At 34.1% G+C, this 11,610-nt stretch overlaps 1 protein-coding gene across 6 annotated transcripts; it reads right to left on the reverse strand.

The window, feature by feature from the left end:
- Positions 1-5,593: 5,593 nt before the first annotated feature.
- Positions 5,594-7,484, reverse strand: LOC109182372 (dof zinc finger protein DOF5.1). Of its 6 annotated transcripts, none has more exons than XM_019332541.1 (3): positions 7,295-7,484; positions 7,081-7,133; positions 5,594-7,044 (listed from the first exon to the last, which is right to left on the reverse strand). In XM_019332541.1, exons 1-3 carry the CDS (start codon positions 7,343-7,345, stop codon positions 6,015-6,017), a joined length of 1,134 nt encoding a protein of 377 aa, XP_019188086.1. In that variant the 5' UTR covers positions 7,346-7,484; the 3' UTR covers positions 5,594-6,014. The 6 variants fall into 6 exon arrangements, with proteins under 6 accessions (XP_019188086.1, XP_019188085.1, XP_019188084.1 ...); XM_019332540.1 differs by having other exon boundaries at positions 5,594-7,047; XM_019332539.1 differs by having other exon boundaries at positions 7,081-7,136.
- Between the last annotated feature and the right edge of the window lie 4,126 nt (positions 7,485-11,610).

The raw sequence follows: 11,610 nt of genomic DNA on the forward strand, positions 1-11,610 counted from the left end.
CAGCGATCCAGAAAACAGGGGAGTTGGTGACAGGTGGTGGTGCGCCACATCGGCCCTGATGTGGCTGTTGGTTGGCCGTCCGCCGCGTCGACGAGAGCGGCCTGCATCAGTTCCGGAAATTCACAGACCACCAGCCGAGGCACCAAGGCCATGGCTGCAACACCCCCATTGGTTCATGTTGTCAGATCATTCGAGGATGCTTCCAGATGTTCTGATCGATGATTGCATGGGTGATCTAATGGCAGATTGCATCCGTTTTCCATAAATTGCACCTGCATCCGTTTTCCATAAATTGCACCGCAGTTTATCAAATTTCCAGATCGATGAATTTGAAGCGAGACCAAACGATGATCAAAGGAAGCCAGTTCTGGTTCTCAAGATAATTAAAGCATGTGCTCCATCTCAACTAAAAGCCTAAGCTAATAGTTGGATTGCACGTTAACGGCTATATGCTCACACGCCCGCTCACGTGTGCGGTGGGTTCCAACCGTAGTCGCTTAGGAGTGGCGCTAGATTCGAACCCATGACCTTTGGTCTGACTCTAATACCAAATTAAAACATGTGTTCCATCTCAACTAAAAGCCTAAACTGATAGTTGGATTGCACGTTAACGGCTCACAAAGATGGACACCGGATTGGAGCTCCAACAGAGACACGCCATTAGCACTGGTATGATTTCAATTACCAAATCTGCCATTTCATTTGTTCAATTTCGAGAGTATATATAACGCATCTGTGCACCGGTATGAAGGGCGGTAGCCCTAGACTGGTAGAGTATATCTAGGCCAAATCTGGCCAAAGTGAGAATTGAATTAGATGTATTGAAATATGAAATTGGTAGAGTATGTGTGGAATTTGTGGATGGTTGAGGCAATTTGAAAGGTTTTTGGCAGCAAATCGTGAGGGAGAAGGTGTCGGCATACTGTGTCTGTGTTGCATTAGGTTTGGGCATTTGGTGGGGAGTTGCTATCAATTGAAGAGAGGAACGAAGAGGAAACTCTAAACTTGACGCTTAACTAACATTGAAAAGATTTCAAAAGTTAAGTGTCTAAATTGTTCAAATTAAAAGTAGAGGATTAATTGTGAAAAATTAACATAGTTGGGGATCATTGATGGAATTAACTGTATTAATATATATCAAACTCATTAATGGAGTCATGATCGTACTATCACTTCTCAAGGTAATTATTAGTGGTGGATGGAATTGGGAGATTTCCAAAAACACAAACCTTGGAGTTTGCGAACTGACTGATGAATGATTTTGTTTGTATGGAATTTAGCAGGCATGTTTAACGTCTTTTAAGGCTCCATGTTCAATTATGCACCATGCAACTTACATTATGAGTGAGATATTAGAGGGAAGAATGTAAAAGAGATTAGGAAAGAGAATGTGGGAGGGAAGAGAAAAAAAAAATCAAAATTGAGTTTTTAAAATAAGAAAATTCTAAAAAATAAAAAATAAAAAATAATGCACGCGCACAACATGTCTTATTTCTTTTATTTATTTTTCTTGGTTTTTTCATTCTCCCCACCCCTTGCAGATGAATTCTTTTTGCATTATCTCCTCCCTACATCAACTATGCTCCTTTAATGGGAAGAATTCATTCTGAAAAAGCTCTAAAAAAGACACTATAGTGTTTCATTCTTTACTCTCAACTTTTATTTCATACTTAAAATTTTAATGTAGACATATTTACAAGGGTTTACATGAATAAAATAACCTACCCGTCATGAAGTAAATTTGAGGGAGTAAGATTTGGAAGTACATGTAATAGAACTTATATATTAATTTCTTCTTTTCTCATCACACATATTTACCTTCTATTTTTCTTTTTTTCTTTTCTGGATTAATAAAAAAATTTACAATAAAATTCATAAAATCAACCATAAATTCACTTGATCAATTCTATCGCTATACTTTGAAATAAGATGCCATTTTCTAATTTTTACAATAGTCTAAAGGAGCGATTTACTTTTGTACATACTTTATTAGCTTTGCTCGATCTTTTTCACTGATACATTATATTTATAAGTAATTAAGGTGTTAGAATCTTATTAAGATTTTTTTACTAGCATCAACAATGACTCATATTAATGTGCTCAAGTGATGATTTTAGACCATTCCAAAATTTTAGAAGTTGGATTAAATTTATAAATAACTACTGAATATAAAGGATTGTAATGCGTTCTTATCAAAAGTTACAGCGCAACATGGATATGATATAATTGTGGTATAAATAACATTTTTTGAGTGACGAGGAAAACTGTAGACTGTAGTCACTATCTGAGAGTGTGTATTAAGAAATTCTCGTCTATGTATTTCCTGTGTAATAGCTCGCAAAACAACAAGAGAGATAAACCGTACTAGGATGACCATGTGCGGCATGCTTTTGACGAGGTGGATGAAGTTATTATTATTATTATTATTATTATTATTGCCTTATTTTTGAGGCATTCTTAATTGTACCTATAATAATAAAAATATAATAAAGTAATTGGAAACACTTGTATATTTATAAATTTTTATTTTAAAATAAATTTAAATTGAGTGAATTTCATAAATGATAAAAGGGATCGGAAGAGTATAAAATGATAATAGTGGGTTAATTTGTAGTGTTTGTCGTACTTGTTTAACGTAAATCTCCGTCGTCAAAAACAGCCTGAATCTAATGATTACTTCGTGCCCAAATTATTGGAATTATAATTATTATCAAAATCATTACCCAAGAATCTTTATTCCTCCCATCCCCCCAAAGTTGAATGGAATAGTACATTAAACTACACGTTTTTACATGAGGCCTTTGGGGACCTTAAAACCTACGTACATCTAATAAAATAATCCTTGTATTATTGACTTTTAAATACAAGGAAGAAGATATTAATCATTATATTATTTGAAGTAATTAGCATAACATTATGAGCCCAAATTATTTTTAAAAGTGCATTGGTATTATACAGCATGATGAGATTAATCCAATTGAGTTTCCGACAAACCTTGTTTAGAAATATAAATTGAAACATGTGTTCCATTCCAACTAAAAGTTTAAGCTGATGATTGGATTGCATATTTATGTTTATATTATATGCTCAACAATATACCCGTATATGCCTTTTGGTTTCTTCTGCTAAACTTTTTTAGTAAAACAAACTTACAAATCAAATGAACAGATCTAGGTAATGCAAGGAGGGAAAGAAGAATCCAAGATTATATGTATTTTGATTGTATCGCATGCAGTTGATGCTGGAACACACTGACATTATAAAACACACAATTTTGGTCTCACAGAAAAGATGTACAAAATGACAAGAATACCATAATTCTGACGATGATAATTTACTGATTCTCCATTTCTTAGCATCTTGGTTGGATACAACTGCATGCATAAATAAATAAATAAATAAATAAATAAATAAATATATATATATATATATATATATATATATATATATATATATATATATATATATATATATATATATATATATATATATATATATATATATATATATATATATATATATATATATATCTGGGAAAGCTTCCAAGAATGTTCTTTCCACTTTCGGTTCTATATATTCCACATTATATATATGTTACATTCATGAGAAAAGATCAACTTTCACTTTCCACTACTTATGCTCATAAGATTCATATATAACAGAATTTCAGTACTTAATTACAACAAATATCCTTAGCTAAATGTGCACAAGAATAAAAAAGAATGTTGGCATAAAAAGCATTCTCAGTCAGTCCTTGAAAACCTAAAAACCAATTGTACATTCACAACATTCTTAATTAACATTTCACCAACAGAATGTGTTTAGAAAATCAAGAATGACATCTTGAAGAAGAGATATGATTATATGTCACAATTACTGTATTATGTAAGTGATTTCCCATCTTTAACTCACCAACATATTATTATATCTTTTTATTGGCTTTTTAATTTGTTCCTACGAGAGTGTTTGGTAAATAATTGTTAGCTGATTGGGTTAATGTGTTTGACTAGTTGATAGCATTAGCTGATTGTAGAAAGATGTTTGGTAAATTGGCTGTTAGTTGATAGCTGATTACATGCAAAATGACTTTAACAAAAAGTTGATCGAAAAAGCTGTACGTTTTGAGCAGCTTTTTGAATTTTAGTGTTTTGGAATAATAAGTTTACAAAAAGCTAATTAATCAAACACTTATATTAACTGTTTAACCAAGTCAAACAGCTAATAGTGGTCAAATAAGCTAAAATTGGCTGATAAGCTAACTATGTTACCAAATATGGACATTTGATATTTAAGTTTCAAAAATATGTCATTTTTAGTCAAAATCATGTACTGAATTTGGTATCAGGGAACTATAAATGATAAATTTCAATAAACTCACAATATATGTCACTAATTACTGTCTTTCAATTATTCGTAATTTGATATTTTACCGACTTATTAAATGAAAAACTAAAAGATAAAAATGAGATATATTATTGAATAGGATTGATCAATGTGGACAAGTTCATGAATAGAAAATAACGATTAAATGACAAACTATGGATAAAACATGTATAATATAATGTTGTGTAAGGAGGATATACCAGAATGACTTAAATTTTTTGGTACAACAGAAAAGAAGAACGAGTTTATAAGAGGGATATATAGTGGAGAGCTGCAACCTGAAATGCATTAACTCTATTTAACTTGCTAATTAATTGAATATATAATAAGTTAGTTTCAACTTATTATATAGAGGCGGTAAATCGGGAAATATGTATCAACTAATTTACAATTCCATAATAAATGTTTGTACGTACACAACCCACCAAAAGGCCAAATTCATGTCTCTACACCGTCTGATTGCTAAGAAAGTAAAGTTTATTATTGGGCGATGGCGTGGAGTGTTGAGTCAAGTATTCTACCATCGAAACGTGACATTAGCAATTAAGCTGCAAGTATAAAGAAATAAAATTGAACTTTTGTTACATACTAGCTATAATGTTTGATAATCGCTTGATTCTAACACTTATGAACTTATTTTGCATTGATATATTTACTAGTTAAAGTGTGCCTAGGGCATTAATTGAATATATATGAGTAAAAGTAAAAAACTTTGCACACTTAATTAGTTGCAAAGTATGAAAAGAGTTAATTCCACCGGAGGTCTCTTGTCTTTGGTGATAATTTCAAATTTAGTCCCAGACAATCGTTTTTGTCATTTTACATCTCAGACTATCATTTTTTGGACACTTTTAGTTTTTCTCATGATTTTTTTCTATTTTTAGTAAGGAAATTTTTGTCTCTTCATATTTTTCTTTTGTTATTTTTTCGGTTTCAATCAGTTTAATTGATTTAGAACTTTACTAAAAATTGATTGAAAAATATGGTCACTAAAAATCAGAGGTTACCTAAAGTTCTAAATCAATTAAACTGGTTGAAACCGAAAAAATAACAAAAAGAAAAATATGAATAGACAAAAATGCTCTTACTAAAAATAGAAAAAAAATCATGAGAAAGAACTAAAAGTGTCCAAAAAACAATAGTCTAGGACTAAATTTGGAATTGACATCAAAGACAAGGAATCTCATTTGAAAATTAATAAAATCATGATGCCTAATTATAAAACATTAATAAATGCTACAAGAAACACCAAATTAAAATTAAACACTCAAATTTCTCCAACCATTTTCACTACATACTACAACAAAGAGAGCTACCACTACAAACTAAAATGCAAAACAAGAAATATAATTAAGACTAGCAAATCTTAGCTTCTAGGGTTAAAACCAGATCAGAATCCTCCCCAAACAGCTCTTAAGTAGTGTATGCCTGCATCCATTTGACACTTTGAAGCTTCACTCATAAAATTCAAAAGCTTCACTACATGAAGAGCAGAAGCAAGAGAGTTTTGGCCACACACTCTTACTTCATTCCAATTGTCAGGATTAAACGCTTATCAGATCACTGGCTAACAACTTTAACCCACGTTTAGATGGCAGGATGCTGAACTGTACTCGGCTTTAACACCAATATCATAAACGATTGCTGGTGGACGAAGAAGTGAAACTAGCAGAAACGTCGCTCCAGGCGGCGGCGGCACCCCCGCCGCCGCCGCCCCACTGGTCATTGCCCGGTTGAAACCCCAACAGCTGCCTTGCCATACTTGATTCTTGATTGTTATGGTCTTCCATTTTCACCGACGCCATCTGAGTAGTCAGCATCGAAGAACTCGTGAACTTGGGCCTGGTTTCGCTGGCCTCGCCGCCGAGAAAACCTGACGGCGCCGCCTCTGGACCTCCCGGGAATTGGTACAGTCCCGGTGATGGGGAGAGATCCAGTCCCCCGAGGATCGGTGTTTGAAGCCGCCACTGCTCAATACCACCTGACAAAAGCGAAGCAAGCCCTCCTCCTCCGCCAGGCCCGCCACCGCCACCGCCTCCCAGACCGAGTAGATTATTATTATTATTACTATTATTATTGTTGTTGTTATTGTTTCCGAATTGGAAAGGAAAATTGTCTCGACCTGCCATGGCGGAAAGGCCGGTGTAATTTATGTTGAGCCCAATATTATCATTCCCGGCGGTATAGTGCTCGGAGAGTTGACCTAACGGCGACATGAACCGCATCGGCGGAATTTGCGGCGAGAGCCCCGCGCCGCCCAACAACCCGGCCGCGGAATTCCCGGATATATTAATACTGCTAGTGGAAACACCACTGCAACTGCTACTACCCGCCTGCCGCTCGCTACTGTTAGAAGGAGACTTGGAAGCGCTACCACCACCGCCACTACTACTACCCCCCTTACCACTCCTCTTGTTCCGCCGGCAACCGCCGCCGACGGGGACGTTCCTCAGCGCGCCGCCGCGCGTCCAGTACCGCCGGCACGTCTTGCAGAAGTGCCGCGGCTGCGTGAGGCTGTAGTTGTTGAAATAGCAAAACTTCGTGTTCGTCGATTCGCAGCGAGGGCATTTCAGAGCAGTCTCCGGTATTGGCATGTTGGCTAGCCTCGCCCTATCCGCCATGGATCCCGGCCGGATTGTCCCCGCGCTTCCATGCGGCGGCGGCGGCGCAGCCGCCGCCGCCGCCACCGCCGCCGGCTGCGCAGAAGGAAGCTGTGTCGTTTGGATGCTCGTTCCAACTTGATGATTTAGCTGCTACACAAACAACAACAAAGATCAAAGGGATTAAAAGAGGAGAAACTTAGATATCAAGTATATTCAAAAATTAAAGAGGGTTTGAGAAAAGAAGAAAAGTGAGAAGAATATTAATCTTTTGAGGATTGAAGCATAAAATGGGGGGGAAAAACCAATACCTGCTGCCAGTTGGCTGGATCAAGATAAGCTGGAATAGAGGAAAAAACCATTGCTGTGTTCTTGATATATGATCTTTACTTCCCTCTTTTTGTAAAGTTAGATGGGTTTGTAGTGAAGTTAGTGGAGAATCACATCAACAATGGAGGAAAGAGAGAGAGAGAGAGAGATAAAGCAAGAGAGAATGAGAATATAAGGAGGCACAATAAAGTGAGGGGCTTTATAGTAGTAGGAGCACTGGAGAGCAGCATAAATTATACCAAGATTTTTTTACTAGTAAAAATTAAAATTCCAACATTCTTTTAACTTATCACTACGTCAAAAATATCCAACAATCTTAGCATCCGTGTAGTGACATGCTATAATACTAATTGTCAGGATCAAACGATTATCACTATGTCAGCAGTGTCATGTTTCCATAGCAGGATATTGGACTTGACCTTTTAAGCTTCTACCCAAGAGAAGGTAAATTTAATGTCTAAAAGTTAGATATATATCCATAAAAACTTTTAGGGTTGAGTTACACTTTGTGTGCATTCTTTTTTCTATTTATAGTAGTTAGATTCATGCAAGTAGGTGAATCAAATTAAACAGACATAGTAGAAGCATATAGTAGGTGGTCTGTTCTCACACTTTCCCTGTATATTATTTTTTTTAATTATGCTTAGTGCTTTTTAGGGGTTGGAGGGGTAATCTTCAGTTTCTTAATGTTTAAGGTTTGGCATTAATCTAATACACAGAGATCACAGATCAGACATACACAGACTAGAATGTGGTGGCTGTCACCTATCAACTTCCATGCATGGAAAAATAAAGTAGGTATGTATTTGTTTATGCGTTTTCTGTGGGAAGGAATTATAATCACAGTGCTTCATTCCCAGCTTTGTGGTAATACAACAGACCACCATTATACGCTCAGGTTTACACACCCATTAAGATAACAAATTAAATGCCTATGCATGCCATCAAGTGGAGTTAGAGTGTGGGAACCTTTAGGGCGAGAAATTTCGCTTGTTATGTGAACAAAGTTTAAACAGGTGTTAAGTTAACAAATTAAATACTCATGTCTGACAATTTGGTTGAGTCGGCAAATTATGCCCTGGACCCGTGTCCATAATTCCCAAAACGACGTCGTTTTTTTAAAAAAAAAAACGCGTCATTTAGTTTAAAAAAAAAAAAAAAAATCGCGCGCGTTTTGCCATTAACGGCGTTATTTTTTTTTGGATTATGAATGTACAGTTATGCTGTTATGAATGTACAGTTATGCCGTTATGAATGTACAGTTATGGAATTATGAAATTATGAACACAGAGCTCTAACATTATGAACTTACAATTATGAACATGTAGTGATAAAATTATGACCATGGAGCTTTAAAATTGTGAATATAGAGCATCGAAGATTATGAATGTACAGTTATAGAGTTATGAATGTACAATTATAGAGTTATGAATCTACAGTTATGGAGTTATGAATCTACAGTTATGAGATTATGAATCTATTCCATGTACAGTTATTGATCGAATTATGAACAAAGAGCTCTGACATTATGAACTTACAATTATGAACATATAGTGATAAAATTGTGAACATAGAGCTCTAAAATTGTGAACATAGAACTTCGAAAATTATGAATGTACAATTATGGAGTTATGAATGTACAGTTATGGAGTTATGAATGTACAATTATGGAGTTATGAATGTACAGTTATAGAGTTATGAACGTACAATTATGGAGTTATGAATGTACAATTATTAACATATAGTAATAAAATTATGAACATATACTTCTATAATGAAGCAGTCTGAAATTTAAAAAAAAAAAAAAGAAAAAAAAAAGAGATAACAGTGTCTAACGGCATTGTTACCCGTGTCCAGCATGCATGCTGGACACGGGTCCAACGCATAACGATTGCGTTGAGTCAGGGCAGGTCCGGATTTTGGGCTGTGCAAGTTGGGCTACCGCACAGGGCCCCAAATTTTAGAAGCTCAATATTTTATTTTTACCTAATTAGTTTAGAAATAAAAATTAAAAGTTTTTAATTAAACTTAAAGGCTTTATAAAGAAATGGTAGGAACATGTATTTATTGTATTTTAACTTTGAGGTCTAAGGTTTAAAACTTGTGCACACTATTATTATTATTCCATAATATCTATATTTTTACATGTGCGTTGCACGGAAAAGATTTGTTATAATCTTTAAATTATAACAACGAATATTATATAGTGCAATTGATGAAATGGGTTGTATCGATTATGTTTTTTTATGTTATCCTTGCTTGAATTCGAGCAAATAATTGCTCAATTATCCGTGCAGTGTGCCTGCGATGCACGAATTTTTTTTTGTTATATATTTAGATAATAAAATTACGGTATTAATTTTATAGATTTTAATTTTGATAGGACCTTATTTATTTACCCAAACAGGACCACAAAAATCTAAAAATCGGCCCAGAGTCATGGTGCGAGACATTTGAAGCGAGAAATTTTGTTTTTCTTATGCGGGCAAAGTTTACAAAGGCATTAAGTTAACAAATTAAATCCCTAGTAATAGCAGCTAGCTAGACTAGTAATGTTGCAAACTTTTCATAAAAGGGAAATATTTTTGTGTCCCAATTTCACATCATGTTGTGCAGGCTAGCTAGTTTGAGGAGAATTATACAATTAATTAATGTTGGGTTGCGGTGCGGTGATTAATATATACTCTTTTTGTCTGTGAAAAAAAAAATGTTAATTGGTTAGTTGTACTTTACTATATTTAGATTAGAAAAATTACCCCTCCTTATAAATACAACTAACTTTTATTGCTTCATTACCTAAATTGGCTTTTAAATAAGAATTAAATGTTTTTTACTTTTAAATTTATATTGCATGTATTATGAGGAATATATATATATAGAGCAAATTCCACTTTTAATCTTTGATTACTGTGGCATTGTCATAATTAGTCCTATTATTTTAATTTTGCCATATTACATTCATGACTTTGAGCAATTTTCACTTTTAATCATCGACTATTGTGGCATTATCATATTTAGTCATATTCTTTTAATTTTGTTATACTACATCCATGACTTTCATTTGATTGCCACCACTAGTCTTCTGTTAAAAATTTCGTTAATTTACCATTAGAATTTACAAATAACAATGGAAAAATCCTTACACATATCGTAACTCATATTTCGAACACATTAGAAATATCATAAATATCAAAGGATGTAATATCGTAACTCATAGAATATGAGTTACAATATGTGTAAAGATTTTTTCCTTTGTTATTTGTCAATTTAAGGATATCATTGTGTTTTATTATCGTTACTCAAATTTCGAACACATTAATTTAATCATGACTTCAAGTTAGGCAACGAACAACTACGCTAAGTCGCAGGGTAAATAGTCTTTTCTTTGTTCAACTATTGGGTCCTAGGGATATGGGCATTACCATAACAGCATAACCCCAACTAGACCTGGCAATTCGTGTATACGGGTCCGTTAACGGGTCGACACGAACACGATAAGGCCAAACACGGACACGACACGTTATGGTTAACGGCTTTAAATTTTTAACACGAACACGATTTATTAATGGGTTGACACGATATACACATTTTGTTAACAGGTTTCAAGTTGTGTCGACATGATATGACACGAAACCCGTTTAAACTCGCTATTTCTATTAATATATTTAAAAAACTAAAATTTAAAGTTAAGTTCTATAAAAAAAATAAATAAATAAAACATACAGTTCAATTCATCTAACAAACTAAAAAACATTCAATTCATAACATTCATAAAATGAAAAAATAACATCCAAAAATCATAATTAAAGAAGTCCATACAAGTTTTTAGAATAAAATTGAACACAATAAAAATTCAAATTTCAAATCGTTGAACATTAATAATTGGTGTAAGATCTTGGTCTAATGTAGTAAATTCATCCTTAGTCATGTTCATAATATCTTTTGTAATCTCATTCATGACAATGGTTCTTACCTAAATGACAATAATGGTTCTTAGCGGGTTATAAACAGGTTTGGTAAACGGGTTAACACGATAATATTAACGGGTTAAACGAGTTCTTAATAGGTTTAACGGGTTGACCCGTTGAGATACGAAACATAATGGGTCCTTAACGGGTCAACCCGTTAACAATCCGGGATACGTTAAGACTAAACACTGACCCGTTATTTTCGTGTCCGGTTTCGTGTCGTGTCCATAATTGTCAGGTCTAACCCCAACAATATCAAACAAACAAAAAACAAAACAAAACAAAAATTAATAATAATAATAATATCAAATAATCAATGTATTTAATAT

This window comes from Ipomoea nil, unplaced genomic scaffold (assembly GCF_001879475.1).
Source record: "Ipomoea nil cultivar Tokyo-kokei standard unplaced genomic scaffold, Asagao_1.1 scaffold1043, whole genome shotgun sequence".
Classification (NCBI taxonomy): Eukaryota; Viridiplantae; Streptophyta; class Magnoliopsida; order Solanales; family Convolvulaceae; genus Ipomoea; species Ipomoea nil.